At 51.9% G+C, this 14,737-nt stretch overlaps 1 protein-coding gene across 2 annotated transcripts in view; it reads right to left on the reverse strand.

Annotated features, from left to right (window-relative positions):
- Nucleotides 1–14,737, reverse strand: part of Galnt6 (polypeptide N-acetylgalactosaminyltransferase 6) — a 38,772-nt gene that overhangs the window by 2,169 nt on the left and 21,866 nt on the right. For both annotated transcript variants that reach the window (XM_076912107.1, XM_076912106.1), the window contains exons 5-11: nt 10,567–10,716; nt 9,228–9,462; nt 4,840–4,957; nt 3,522–3,722; nt 2,891–3,022; nt 2,241–2,342; nt 470–622 (exon numbers count right to left, since the gene is read on the reverse strand). In XM_076912107.1, the coding sequence (XP_076768222.1) occupies nt 470–622; nt 2,241–2,342; nt 2,891–3,022; nt 3,522–3,722; nt 4,840–4,957; nt 9,228–9,462; nt 10,567–10,716 (1,091 nt within the window). The remainder of the gene's footprint in view (nt 1–469; nt 623–2,240; nt 2,343–2,890; nt 3,023–3,521; nt 3,723–4,839; nt 4,958–9,227; nt 9,463–10,566; nt 10,717–14,737) is intronic.

Raw genomic sequence — 14,737 nt, forward strand, 5'->3', positions numbered from 1 at the left:
CGTTGCACCTGGCACACGGAGGCTCGAGAGCCATGAGTGAGTCTTCACCTTCATCTATTTGGAGTCAGCCTTGAAATGCACATGGCAGAATTGCCATGGGTCACTGCTGCTCCACTTTCCTATCAGCCAGAACCAGGCATCAGCACACCTTGACCAAGTCCACAGACAGCTACTGTGCTTTCTACCCTGCTTTAATCCCGTGGTGCTCAGGCAGAAGATGAAGAAGATGAGGAAGAGAAAGAAGGAGGAGGAAGAGGAGGGAGAGGAGGAGGGAGAGGAGGAAGAGGAGGAGGAATCAGAGGAGGAAGAGGAGGAAGAAGAGAAGGAAGAGGAAGAGGAGAAAGAAAAGGAGGAGGAAGAAGATGAGGAGAGAGAGAGAGAGAGAGAGAGAGAGAGAGAGAGAGAGAGCACGAGAACACAGACGTGGCGCTCTGGACTCAGTCCCAGGCTTTCTGGGCCACTGACTCACCTGGGTCAGTTCCCATTCCTCGTCCTTGGGCACTCTGCTATTCTGGCCAACGAACTGACAGCTCCTAAGGCCCAGCGTGCTGCCACTGGCGTGTAGACACAGCTGCTTCCCAATGTTGTGGCGGAGGTCCCTCTGGGATGTGTACTCAAAGTACTGAAAGTCAAGATGGAGACGTCCTGTGGAGCAGGTGGGGAGCTGGCCCACTACCTCCTGAAGCCACTGCCCTAGGGTGCCAACAAGATGGCTTCCTGGGGGAGGGAGGGAGCTGTGCCGAGACTTACTGCTTTGTATCGCCATCCTGATTATTTCCACATCACGCTCTACTGGATCAATGATGCATATAACTTCAACTGGGAACTGAGCTTTTCCTGAGCCTTGTCTTAAGCACCAACTATGAAGGAACACTAGCTCTGCTTTTTGGTGCCTGACAAGGAGTCTTCTTTTGTAGTTTAGGCTGGTCTAGTCTCTGTCATGTACACCAGGCTGGCCTCACACTCCTGATCTTTCTGCCTCTGCCTTCCAATTACCAGATCATTGCACCATCCAGCCTATGGCATGCACCATCATGGCACCAGCTGGTTCTGGGTTTGCTAATAAACTACCACTGAAATAAAGGATAGTCATCAGTGACTCGCCCAAAACCATCTTACAAGCTGGTTGTACCCGAATCTGCTTGCAAACGGCTGTTCTCATTTATATGTTTTGGCAGTCCATTCAGTACCCCAGGCTACCATTCAGTACCCCAGGCTACTCTTTGACTTGCTTCAGCTCTGGTTTTTAAACCCCTCCTATTTACCAGATCTGGGTATTGAATGGCTGAGGGACAGCAGACAGGTAGTGTGTTGCTTAGTTCTTGTTACTTTGACACTAACGGAGGGTCATCTGGAAGAAGACTCTCAATTGAGAAAACTCTCCCATCAGACTGGCCTGTGGGCAGGGCTGTAGGGCATTTCTAGATTAATGATTGAAGCGAGAGGACCCAGCCCACTGTGGGACGTGGCACTCCTGGGCAGGCGCTCCTGCTGGGTAGGAAGCAAGCTGAGCTCTGTCCCTCTAAGGCCTCTGTCAGGTCCCTGCCTTGATGTCTCTCCATGGTAGATGTGATGTGGAAATGTGACATCCACTTGCCAGGTATGGTGACACACACCTTTAATCCCAGGACTCGGGAGGCAGAGGCAGGTTGGTCTCTGTGAGTTTGTGACCAGCCTGTTCTACAGAGTGAGTTTCAGGCCATCCAGGGCTAAGCAGTGAGACCCTGTGTCTAAACCGTTCCTCTTTTGGTCATGGTGTTTAATCACAGAGGTAAAAAGCTAACTAAGACAAGGGAGCATTGGTCACCCCTCAGGGATGTGCCCCACGCTGTGGGGTGTGGGTTAAGTGTCCAGAATGTCAGTAGTGTCTGTTCAGGGGGTCACTACTGGAGGTGGGGTAGGGTCAGAATGGTAGGTTCTGGCTAGCGGGGAATTAAAGATAAAAGCTGAGTATGTACAGGTGTAGGCGAGAGAGAACGTGTTCAAGAATTCCCCACAGGCCCCAGCAGCTAGCTTCACCCACAGCCCTCCCTGTTGACAACGTCTCCTCATCCTCTAGTGACCAGTATGGCATCAGCTCTGTGTCCCTGGTTCAGACTGCAGACCTTGCAGGTGTGTTTCCTGCAGCAGGGGTGGTACCTCTTCCTGTATCGTAGAGAAAGGGGCTCTTGGGAAGAGGAGGCACCTGAGAGACACGCTTCTGTCCGGCCTGCCCGGGAGGCCCGGGATGAGCACTCTACCTGATTGCCGCCGAGGTTGTGGCAGACATACATGATGAGAGGCTTCCCTCCACGGTTGTTCTCACCCACATCCAAACACTGATTGATGCCGAGATTCTTGATCTGCACAAAGGTAACACAGGGAAGCAGGATATGGCTCAGCTGGGTGCGGGCCCAGCTGGAATGGCTTTTCCCCTCTGTGGGTGAGCCCAGATGCCTGGAGCTAAGAGCAAAGTGAAGCTGAGGAGCCCCTGAGGATGGGCGGGGCGGGGCAGGCAGGGCAGGGCAGGGCAGGGCAGGGCAGGGCAGGCAGGGCAGGGCAGGGCAGGGTGCCTTCTGTGGCAAAAGATGGGCAGTTCCTTAGGATGCTGGGTCCTGAGACCCAGTCCATGGGAGCTGACCCTCAGCATCACCTGTTCAAAAGGCAGAGCGGGCCGAGAAAGAGTGAGCATGCTGCCCCCGCAATGTGTATTAACATGTCCCCATGGGGATTCTCACACTCTGAACACTCAAGAACCCCTACTCATCCATCTCCCCCTTTATCAGGTCTTTTACTACTGAAGGGACTCCCAAACTGTCTCTCTCCCACCCTCCTGGCATGCCTTATCTGTTCCTGGGCTGCATGGTTTTGACTTCTTTGGGGTGCCCCGGTGACATGCAGGCTAACTTACGGCTCCGTAGAAGGTGGGGTTCAGGTCGGGGACAAACATCTCTGGGTAGACATTATGCAGGTACCAGGAAAAGTTGTGGCAGTGTAGCTGTTCCCTGAGTCGCAGTCGCTCCGAAATGTCACCGAAGTTGTTCTGTCAACGAGTCAGTCCTCCAAAGGGTCAGTGCCACAGCCCGGGGCTTTCTGTCTGGGTTAAGGCAGCCCAGATACCATGGAGCACCAAGCTACTTGCTGCTGACGACTCAATGCAGCTACTGGCTCAGCCTCGCTGACACACAGTGTCTGACTTAGCGTGACCTCACAACATGCCCTCATGCCCTGTGACTCCCCAGTCAGCTCTCCTGGTCTTCAGTTAGAGCCTGTCAGAGCCATCCCCCTGGTGGCAGGTTTTCCTCTTTTCCTTCTTTTTCTCCCCTCTAAGTGATGCTGGGACCCCCTCTCCCCCAGGTAGGGACAACCAGGGCTCCTCCTCTGCGCCCAGTGTGGTGGTGTTCACAGGACTAGCTTATGGAGTTCTGAGGGACGAAGGGAGTCATGAAGGTGGAGATGGGACGGCTCTGCCACTGGGAAGCTGACCGGGGGCCTGGAATCCCACACGTCTGTCGCCAGCCACCCAGGCACTGGTGTCTTACCTCCTCGACCATCTTTGCGGCCTGCAGGTTTCTCCTGTAGAAAATCTTCTTGTAGTCATCCATCCAGACCTCAGCCAGGCGCACCTGATTGCGTGCGATGACACTGGTGCCCTTGGGGAAGGTGTGGGGACTCTTGGTACGGAACACGTGGCCGACCACAGAGCAGGGGATGATCTCCAGTTGGCCCCCACACTGCCACACCTGACACAAAACAGACAGAACAGGGCCTTCAGAAGGGCGGTGGGCAAGCTCCCCCAAAGCAGGTCTCTTCAGGTCCCAGGACATTAGGCCCCAGGACCTAGATGTAGGTAAATGTTACCCTTTCCAACCCTGAAGAACGAGACATTGGCAGAAGAGAATGGCTACCCATTCTAGGCTCTCTGCCTGCACTGGTTCACTCTGGGTGATGCACAGAGTCCTGATGTTACCAGGCTTCCCTTCAGAGAAGAGGCAGCCAGCTGGCTCTACACTGTATGTTCTCTTGGCCCTGGTCACTGGACTCTGACCTGGAGACAGGCTAGCTTACCTCAGAGGCACAGAAAGTCTGACCGCCCCCAGATCAGAGCATCAGTCAGTGCTCCCTGGTCCTGGAGGATGCCAGTTTTGGAGCAGAAATCCTGGGTTGGGGTCAGAAGTTCACTGAACAGTGTGAACCAGATATTGGCTGGTAGCCCCTCTCTGTGCCAGTGGGCTAGCTGAAGGCATCTGTCCTACCGGTCTCTTGGGTGAGGTACCCACTACTCACTTTGCTATGGCAGCAACAGAAGTCCACAGTCACAGCTCCAGTAACATCAGAAGGCAATCGTGTGCTTAATCTATATGCCAGACACCGAGAGATGACTCCACTAAAGAGGTCATTTTCCCATCACTTGCCCACGGCAGGGCGGTTCATGCAGCTTTTAGAAGCAACCCTTCCTGACCTATCTTGATTTGCCTAGGTCTCAGAATTCCTCGAGTTCTGTCTCGCCAGAATTGGGTCTTATCTTTTGTCTCTCAGTTACAAAGGACTCATTGGAAGTGCATGGGGAAATCCAAAGGCTCCCAGGGAAGGCGTCTCTGACTTGAGAAGAGAGCCCTGAGTTTTCCAATATGGAGGATGGCAACTATTACCTGACCTGGTTTCATCGTAGAACAGTTAACTAAGTTGGATCCTTAGGGCACCCATTACCCTTTCCCTCTTGGAGTTTCTGCCCTGGAACTTAGTTTGAGACATCACTCTCGTTGTCAGAGACATACTGGCCCTAGCAGGCAGAGTGGAGCCCTGACAAGGCCTGTGCACCCATCCTTGAGACGCTGGGGTTTCCTGCTTCATCCTCACCCGGAAGGACATCTCCACATTCTCTCCTCCCCAGATCTCCATCTGGTTATCATAGGTACCGATGTGCTCAAAGTAGGCCTTGGAGATAGAGAAGAGGCCGCCGGCAAACGTCGGGGACCTGGAGGGACAGAGGGAGAGAGCACAGGTGTATCATCATTAGAGGCAGGCGGGGAGGGCTGGTGGCTGGCTTCCCTCTGAGGCCTCCGACATCATGTCTTGCTCCTGTTGGGTCATGTAGCCCCTCTGCTAACTTCCACTTGCCTGCCTCCCCTTCTAGAACTGGGCCCAGAAGGGAGGCAGTCAGCAACACTCTTTTAAATGGACTCTGTCTTCTGTTCAACCGGGGATGTAGGAACCACCACCCATCAGGGCCCGAGAGCACGCAGGGCAGTATCTGGAATTGGGGGAGCAGTCCAGAAGTAGTGGGAGGAGTCTAGAATGAGGGGAGGGGGTCTAGATTGAGGGGAGAAGTCTAAAATGAGGGGAGGAGGCTAGAGAGAGGGAGGAGCTGCCTAGAGGGGGGGAATGGTCTAGAGAGAGGGGAGCAGTCTCTATTTTCTGTGTTGCTGTGACTAAAAGCAGTTCTGCCACCTTCAGAAGACCACCCCCTCCACACCCCAGACAGATTCTGCAAATATGCAGGATTTATACAGGAAGGAAGGAATGCATGTTATCAGCTGGGCCGACCCCATTCAGATTCAGGGTCCACATCACTTTGGGACCTAGCCTGCTAATGTGTTTTAGAAGCTGCAGTGAGTGGAGGTGCTCCTGATAACTGCGGGGAGGGGAAGGGGAAGGAACTCAGTTTGGACAGTGGGAGACTCCTAAGAGTTCTGGCTTTCAGACAAAGGCAGGGAGGCACAGACCCACATGGGGATTCTCTGGACCTGCTCTTATCTTCCTGATGTTGTTTCTATAGCCATTTTCTAGAAGGAATTTCTTTTTTTTTTTTTCCCCACGAGACGTGGGAGGAGGCGGGCGGGAGCGAGCGGGATTCGAACACACACACACACACACATACACACACACCACACACCACACACACACACACACACACACACACACACACACACACAGAGAGAGAGAGAGAGAGAGAGAGAGAGAGAGAGAGAGAGAGAGAGAGAGAGAGCGCAGAGGGACCCGCGCCCTGCGCCCTGCGCCCTCTGCAGGCGGAGCCTTACGGGCTGCGCCACCACCAGTTTGCTCTCTAGAAGGAATTTCAATTGGGAAACCCTCACGCTTGGTCTGGCTTTCCTGTTACCACTTCTGTCTTCTTCCTGGGGTCCCAAGCCTGCCCAAGTAGCACCAGGAAGGCTCTGAGAACCCTAGAACTCCATACGAACACCCCGAAGCTAGTCTGCTCTTTACAGAAACAGAACAGAACCAGAAACATCCCTGTTGACTCAGCCTAACTTACCTTTGTTGCCTCTAAGAAACACCTGTATTTCCTTGTCCGACTTCCTGGGACCCTGCGTGTGTTAGCTCTCACTTCAGCTATCCACTGCTCTAAGAACGAGCATGTGAGGTATCTCCAACAGTTCCGTTGGAGAACCACCTCACAAAGTGTTTCTAGCAAGCACCTGGGCCAAGTGACACATTCATCTTCAAACACTGGAGCTTTGTCCTCCAGCTGGACAGTCCTTGCAGAAGCCAGGACGTTAGTGATGGTTGGCAGCCAGGGCCCTGCCCTAAGCCGTTCTGCTGTGTGCCTGGCCCCAGTCTGGGTGGGGTAAGGGTTTGTTGCTATACACACCAAACAAAGCCTCCTAGAGGAGCAGAGAGCCAGGAGGGAGTGCTGCCTTCTTCCACTCCTGTCTTTTTTCCTGTCTTCCTTTTGTTTTTCAAGATTGGGGCCTAACTATAGTCCAGGCTGCACTGGAACTTTGTATTGGTAGCTCAGGCTGGCCTAAAATCCATAACGATCAGGACAGAACATCACACAGAATCCAATCATAGAGCAGTATAATGTCACCCCCAACCCTTTAGTTGGAGATAAAGGTTTAAAACAGCAACGTTGGGGGTGGGGGTGGCTTGGCAGCTAATGTGCTCCTTGCCAGGTAGTTGTGAGGACCCAAGTTCTGATCCTGAAACCTCAGATAAACCCTAGAAGGGCACGGCAGTCTGCCTGGGACTCAAGCCTCAGAGGCTGAGGCAGGATCCCCAGAGCAAGCTGGCTGGCAACCCCAGCTATGCTGGTGAGTTCTGGGTTTAACTGGGCCACCTCAATGAATGACGTGGAAGATCAATTAAGAACGATCCCCAACATCAACCTGGGGTACAGAAACACAAAGCAGAAGTACCTACCTATGTATGTGCCCACACAGAGGCAAAAACACGTGCAGGTGTAGACAGTCAGGCAGATACACACACACACACACACACACAGATGAAAAGTAGAAAAAAAAATCTGTAGAGTTTGGGCAGGCAGGGAACAAGAGCGGCAAGTCTCCATGGGCCTGAAGCCGCACATTAGCTCTCTGCTGTCTAGCCTGGCTAGACATAGAGTTTTCAAAGACTATGGCAGTAGTTCTCAACCCTATGGGGGTGGGGGTCACATGATCCTTTCTCAGGGGTCACACATCAGATATCCTGCACGTCAGACATTTACAATTCATAACTGTGGCAAAATTTATAGTTATGAAGTAGCAGCAAAGTAACCTTAAGGTTGGGGTCCCCACCCACGAGGTCCCCACCCACGAGGCACTATATTTAAAGGTTGCAGCATTGGGAAGGTCGGGACCCACTGCTCTATGGAGAATGGTGTTGTTTTGTTGTTTGGAGACAAGAGTCTCTCAAGGCAGCTTTGAGCTGGACGGCCAGGGATAACCTTGAATTTCTGATATCATCTTCCCTCCCAAAGGTAGGGTTGCAGATAGTCGTTATCAGGCTCAGTTTGGTATTCATATTTTGAAACAATTATAAAAAACCCCACAAAACCTAATCCCCACAAAGAACACCAATAGACTATATATGTAGGTGGCTTGGAAAGACTATTACGATGTGCTGTCCCTTTAGTGAAAGTTCAGGGCAACTGTGAAAAGCTTCAACCAGTGTTTGTTTGTTCTCTCTCACCCTGCCCCACCCTGCCCCAGACTGAGCCTAGGGCCTTTGCACTGGCTCGCACATGCTCAACAGCTGCCCACTGATCTATCTCAGCACCTTCAACAGTTTACTTTTGAGACACAGTCTCACTGAACTTCCCAAGTGAGGCTTGAACTCACAGTACCCCAGATAGCCCTTGAGTGTCTGATCTTCTTGTCTGAGTCTCCTGAGAAGCTGGGATTCTGTGCTGGATAGTTTTAGCTTGACACAAGCTAAAGTCATCTGAGGGAGGGAGCCTCAATTGAAAATATCTCCAAGGGCTGGAGAGATGGCTTAGTGGTTGAGAGCACTGGCTGCTCTTCTAAAGGTCCTGAGTTCAGTTCCCAGCCACCACATGGTGGCTCACAAATATCTGTAATGGCATCCGATTCCCTCTTCTGGTGTGTCTGAAGACAGCTACAGTGTACTCATATACATACAATAAATAAACCCTTTTTTAAAAAAAGAAAGCAAAGCAAAGCAAGCAAAGCAAAGCAAGCAAAGCAAAGCAAAGCAAGCAAGCAAAGCAAGCAAAGCAAAGAACCCTCCAGAAGATGAGGTGTAAGATGAAGCTGTCCACAAGCCTGAAGAGCATTTTCTAAATTAGTGACTAATGTGGGAGGGCCCAGCCCATTGTGGGTGGTTCCATCCCTGGGCTGGTGGTCCTAGATTCTGATTTTTTTTAAAGAAAGCAGGCTGAGTAAGCCAGGAGAAGCAAGCCAATCAGCAGCACCCTCTGTGCTCCTGCCTCCAGGTTCCTGCCCTGTTTGAGTTCCTGTCCTGACTTCGTTCAATGATAAACAGCAAAGTTGATGTGTAAGCTGAATAAACCCTTTTCTCCCCAACTTGGGTTTTGATCAGTTTTCATTGCAGCAGCAGAAACCCTAAGACAGATTACATGCATGCACCACCAGCCCAGCACCTATTTTCCAGGAGCCCATGTGGACCTATTACAATGCTTATTCAGCACTGCCCCCCTCACTGGCTCTGTATGCAGGGGTCCCCGCCCGGCTGTCCAGGTATAGGGATCAAAGAGTGGTGTGAGGTTGTGGGGTTCACGCTGAGGCTTTGGTCCACACAAGGATGGATCCTTGGCTACCGCGTGCTAGCTGCAGGATCCGAGGTAACTCACTTGCTGCTGTGGCTTCCTTAGTCTCACTAACAGGCTAACCGAAGGACCCACCTCACGGGGAATGTGGTTTGACAAAGCACCTAGCAGATGTTGGTGTGGGATGGTACTGGTCCCCGGAGGAGCTGAGTGGATGGACGCTAGGGTAGGGGATCAGCAGCATTCAGTAAGTCCTTACTTGATGGGGTAGGTCTCATCCTTGCGTCTCTGCTTCTCATGTGCGGGGAGCATCTCCCAGCCAAAGGTCAGGCTCCAGTCGAAGTTGCCCCGGCTGTGGGCTTTGCCTCTCTGTACCGGTCTGGAGAACTGGAAGGTATTAAGGTCGATGGTGACGATGTCTGGGCTCACCACCACTGTCTTGTCTTCAGCAATTCGAGTCAGAAGGGGTTCCAGCCAGCCGTGGAAACACTCACCTGCAGACCCAGGCAGGAAGGTGAAGGTGAAGGTCAGGGGGTGTGTAGCCACAGCTGAACCCTCTACTCTCAGAGGAGACTGAGGAAATGGGGTACAGGGAGGTAGGGAAGGGCGCACAGTAAGCTCCACAGATGTAGGGGACACAGAGCATCCCTGACAGGCAGAGGTAGCTTTGGAAGGGTAGGTAGGTAGGGTTTGGGGAAGCAATTTGTCAGCACAAACCAGTGCAAACTGCCCTGGACCTGGAGGGGTTACCAAGTCCAGCACCCACCCAGGCGTAGGCTTCAGAATGGCTCTTCCTCCTCCAGGACCTGTGTGTGTCAGCTCTCAAGTGTAGACCAACCCTCCCCGCTCACACTCGCCAGCCTTTGGGGACCTTTTTCCTTTCTTGTCTTTCCTTGGGAGCAGGGCAGCCTCAAACTTGCAGTGTTCCTCCCGCCTGTGGAACACGGTGCCAAATGTGGAGACAGCAGGCACAGGCCAGCACACCTTGACTGTTCCGGGACTTAAGTTCTAAGTCAGAAATTCAGGGCACTGGATCTCCTAGAGCTAGAGCTATGGAGGGTTGTGAGCCACCACGTGGGTGCTGGGAATCAAACCCTGGTCCTCAGCAAGGACAAATGTTTTTAATCTCTGAGCCATCCTTTGAGCCCAATTTTACTTTGTCTCAATGCTATTTTGTCAGGTGGGTAAGGAAACTGAGGCTCCATTAGTGGCCGAGTCAGAAGGGAACAGTGTGGAGAATTTTCTGGTTTCTACTGTTCTTCTAGGAAACTTCCTGCAGGGGTGTGTCTTGGTCTCAGTCAAGGGGGAGGCCCCTTTAACAGAAAAGCTGTTTCCAGTGGGACAGGGGTTTCTCCTCAGGGTGCACCAGGTAATGGAGAACAATGTGTGGGGCCAGCTATTCTGCTGTCACCGAGCCTCATGGCTGTGCTCTCTCAGAAACCAGGCCTTGGAGTCAGTGTGAGGAAGGACAGAAGTGGGTGAGTACCAAACCCTTTAGTCCTCAAACAGGACTGGATGGTCCCAGCCCCTCCTCATTTGCCAGTGGTGAAGAGCAGGTACCCAGGCCTCCTGGTACCAGGTGGACATGTTCTACTTACAGTGGGCATCCAGGAACGTGAGCACCTCGGCCTGCGCCACACTGGCCCCCAGCAGCCGGGCTGTAATGAGCCCCTTCCGCTCCTGCTGTCGAACCACGCGCACGATCTGCAGCTGCTGAACATACCGATCCAACCTCTCCTTCAGGTACTCTGGAAGGGACACAGCCACTGTTAGCAGCTCCTCACTAATCCCCTGTGGGTATTACACCCAAGTATTCCCAAGAACTGCCCACGGAAGGTGAGGGCTGAGATGGGGAGGCAAGCAGGTAAGAAACCCTGCCTGTGGCCAGGCCCCTTTGAGAACAGGTCTGCTAGCATGGTCCTGTGTCTGTGGCTATCTTCCCCACCCTGAGGTGTTGGGAAATAAACCCAGAGCCTTGTGGGTGCCAAGTAAGTGCTCCACCACTAAGCTACACTGCCCCGCACAAGCCTACTCTTTGACTTTATGGGACTCTTTAGGGAGAGTAAAAGAAGCCAAGCACATTTAATACTAAAAGGGATTGTGGGTAAAGCTCAGTGGTCGGCACCTGCCTAGCATGGATCTCTCTCCAGCACTGTAACATCGAGAGAGATCAGATTTCTGTTTTAAGAGATAGGCTCAAACGTAGCCCAGGCTGGCCTTGAACTCTTGATCATCCTGCCTCCACCTCCCCTCTCAAATGCTGGGCTTATCTAGGAAGAATATATACTTTTCACAGAATACACACACACACACACACACACACACTTTCACAGAATACACACACACACACACACACACACACACACACGGCAGACATGACCGTCTTAAGGAAGCACACACTCCAGGTGTGGGTGATGGCGAGGCTGATCATGGTGATGACAGTAGATGGTTAGAGATCTGTCAGGGGCAGTGGCGGCCTGCACCCCCTCCCTGCACAGAAGGGAAAGCCCCTCTGCTGAAGTCAGCAGCTCCTCCTGAGGGAGCATGCTGCCCCTTCTTCTGCTCCATGTACAGACCAAGCCTCGGGCCTTCCTTTGGCTCTTCCCTTTGTAGGAAGCACCTGGAGAGGCTTTTTCTGGCCACGGTGGCCAGAGATCCGCAAGGACCCTGGGAATCCATTTGAAGTCCTCAGGACACAGAACATACTTTTAATTCATGGGACTCCATCTTGAATATCTCATTACATTAAGACGTAAACATCTTTACGTCTTAACTGTTCTTTGTGTTGAAGAGTTTGACCATCCAGGAACCTGCTTGGTAGACCAGACTGGCCTGGAATTTGCTCTGTAGACCAGGCTAGCCTTGAACTCACAGAGATTACCCCTGCCTTTACCTCCCCAGTGCTCCAATTAAAAAGACATGGTACATCCAGCTAATCTTCTGGTTTTTTTTTTTTTTTTTTAATTTTTTAAAAATTATACACGTACGTGTGTGTGTGTGTGTGTGTGTGCATACAAGTGCAGTGTTGCAGAGGACATCAGATCCCTTGGAGCTGGAGTTAGAGGGAGGTTTGAGGCACCCGGTGTGCCAATCTTGGGTCCTCCAGAAACCCAGTGTGTGCTCTTAACTCCTGAGCCATCTCTCCAGCCCTCCCCCGTTCTTAACTGTGTAAAACAGAGGCACATGTTGATGGCTGTAATAATTGTGTCCTTCCCCTTCCGATTGTGGGCTCACAACTGGGCCTTCCTCTGTATTCAATGCTTTGTAAGTCAGAGGTCCTGAAAACAATTTAGTGGGTTGTCACTAATATCAAACACACACAAAAATACTTGAACACCTACTATGTGCCAGTCACTAAAGCAGATACTTTCACGCTGGCTTCATTTCTCCATCTCTTTATGAAGCTCACACTGTGGACCAGGGCATACCTACCTACCCCAGGGTTAACAGACAGAAAGTTAAGACTTAGAGCTCAGATTACCCTAGTTACCATGATTAACCAAGATGGCAACAGGATCCTAACCAGCCTTTGTGAGAAGATGTACCTCCTCTGGAAGCTCAGAGGGCACCCACCAGGACTTAACAAGTGTGAGCTGCTTGGGTTGTGGGTATCTCCCCCCACCAAGTTATCTACAGTCTTGATGCTTCTCCCTGTGTGAGAAGGGGATTTATTTGGCCAGGGTTCTCTTTGGTCATTGCCTGGGAGAGCAGAGCCCCAGGGAAAGAAGCTATAATTTGAAATTTGAGCTCTTCTGTTTTGTCTTCTCCAGCCCTTGTGTCCCTCCAAGTGTCCCTGACCCACTGCCCTTGCAAATGAAACACTTCATTCAGGCAGTCACCTGAGAAGGGGACTTGTCTTGCTCCAGAAATGAGCCTCTTGTCTCTGGTGCTAGGACCTGGCTGCTCCAATTTAGCCTTACATGGTGGCTTCAACACTGCAATGACTTAGCACGTGTCTGTAATGCACTGTCAAGAGACTGGATACTGGCCTTTGTAGGGAAAGCCTGCCACCAAGGGACATGTGGACCACAACCTGGCTACAGCCTGGAGTTGCTGACAGGAAGGGAGGAGCTCAGCTGAAGCCTCCCTGAGGCCTCACTTAGGTCTGTCTAGAGGAAGCTTGTGGTAGAGATAACTCACGGGCAAGCATCACAGGAAGCCGGTTATGTGGTAAGACAGTGAGAAGCACTGAGCTGTGACTTCCAAGACCCTGTGCTGTACAGCTCTCCCACGCCTTCCTTCTAGTCCAGGGAGGCTGGGCTGGAGGTACAGGTTCTGGTCCTCAGGCCCTTGCAGGAGAGCCAGACAAAAGTCTGCTGTCTGTCTGTCCTACCTGCTATTTGGCCCACCTCTGAAGTTACTGGAAAAAAGGACCCAGGACAGAGCATAGCACAGCTGAGCAGAGACAGGCAGGCCAGCATACAGTCCGTCAGATTTAGGTTCCATAGCTCCCCACTACCACCCAACCTTACTGCTCAGGATGAGATGCCACAGACAGGCAAATGCCCCCTCTCTCCTACCCTGTGAGCCCACGGCTCATAACCCTTTCTGTCGGGGACAGCCCCAGGGCTTCCCTCCTAGCTTTGCCGTCTTCACTTGGATGTCTGACAGAAAGCTAACCTACCTCAGTCCACACCCTACCCAGTCTCCCCCACGTGACCTCAGTACCAGCAACCCTTTAGCCGCTCTGCCCTGAAGCCAAACCAAATTCTCCCGGCCCCTCCCCTACAGGGTTAATTTTTAACTTGTTCCTATGGTCGTCCCAGCCCATAACAGTCAATTGCTCTTCCAGCCTCTATTCCATATTGTCTTTCAGAATGTTCTAGATATGGGAGCCACCCACCCTTAAACTTCAGTTTCCTGGCCTGGGAGGCAGAAGCAGGTGGATCTCTGAGTTTGGGGCCAGCCTGGTCTACAGAGTGAGTTCCAGAGCTACACAGAGAAATCCTGTCTTGAAAAACACCAAAACCAAACCAAACCAAACCAAACCAAACCAAACCAAACCAACCAACTAGTCACCACCAACACCCCTGCAGGCTCCTCTGTCTCTTTTTACTGTTGGATGGTACTGGAACCAGAGCTCGGGGCCTCAGGCATGACAGGCAAGGGCTCTACCACAGAGCACTGCCCTAGCTCCAGAACTCTCGCCACTTTCTCTTCAGAGTCTCTCATCCAGGATGGCCTCCAACTCTTTTTTTCCCTTCATTTTTTTTTTGGGTTTTGAATAAAAATGCTTTATGTGTATGACACTTTTGCTCGCAGGTATGTCTGTGCATCTTGTTATATATGCTATGCGTCATATCCGTGGAGGCCAGAGGGAGGTGCTGCATCCACTAGAATGGGAGTTATAGACAGTTGTGACCGGCCAGGTGGCTGCTGGGAACGGATCCTGGGTCCTCAGAAAGAGCAGCCAGTGCTCTTAAGTGTTGAGTCATCTCTCCTTCAGCTCTTGGCCTCTCCCCTGCCCTTGGCTTCAAACCCTTTATGATCGGAGGATGACCTTGAGTTTCTGACCCTCCTGTACCCACCTCCAGCACACTGGCATTACAGGCATGTGCTGTCATGCTTGCTGTGGGTTGAACCTTGTGCATGCTAAGCAAGCACTGTACTAACTGAATTATATTCTTGGATCCCCCTCCCCCAACCTCTCACCCTTCAACCCTGTGCCTCAGAGTTATCACTTAAAACTGTCAATCAGATCATTTCTTTGTGAGCTTGGCTTTGTTGTTGTTGTTGTTTTAAATAAGACACAGTGGTGTTCCTATGTGG

The sequence above is a fragment of the Arvicanthis niloticus genome, chromosome 13 (assembly GCF_011762505.2).
Source record: "Arvicanthis niloticus isolate mArvNil1 chromosome 13, mArvNil1.pat.X, whole genome shotgun sequence".
Taxonomy (NCBI): Eukaryota; Metazoa; Chordata; class Mammalia; order Rodentia; family Muridae; genus Arvicanthis; species Arvicanthis niloticus.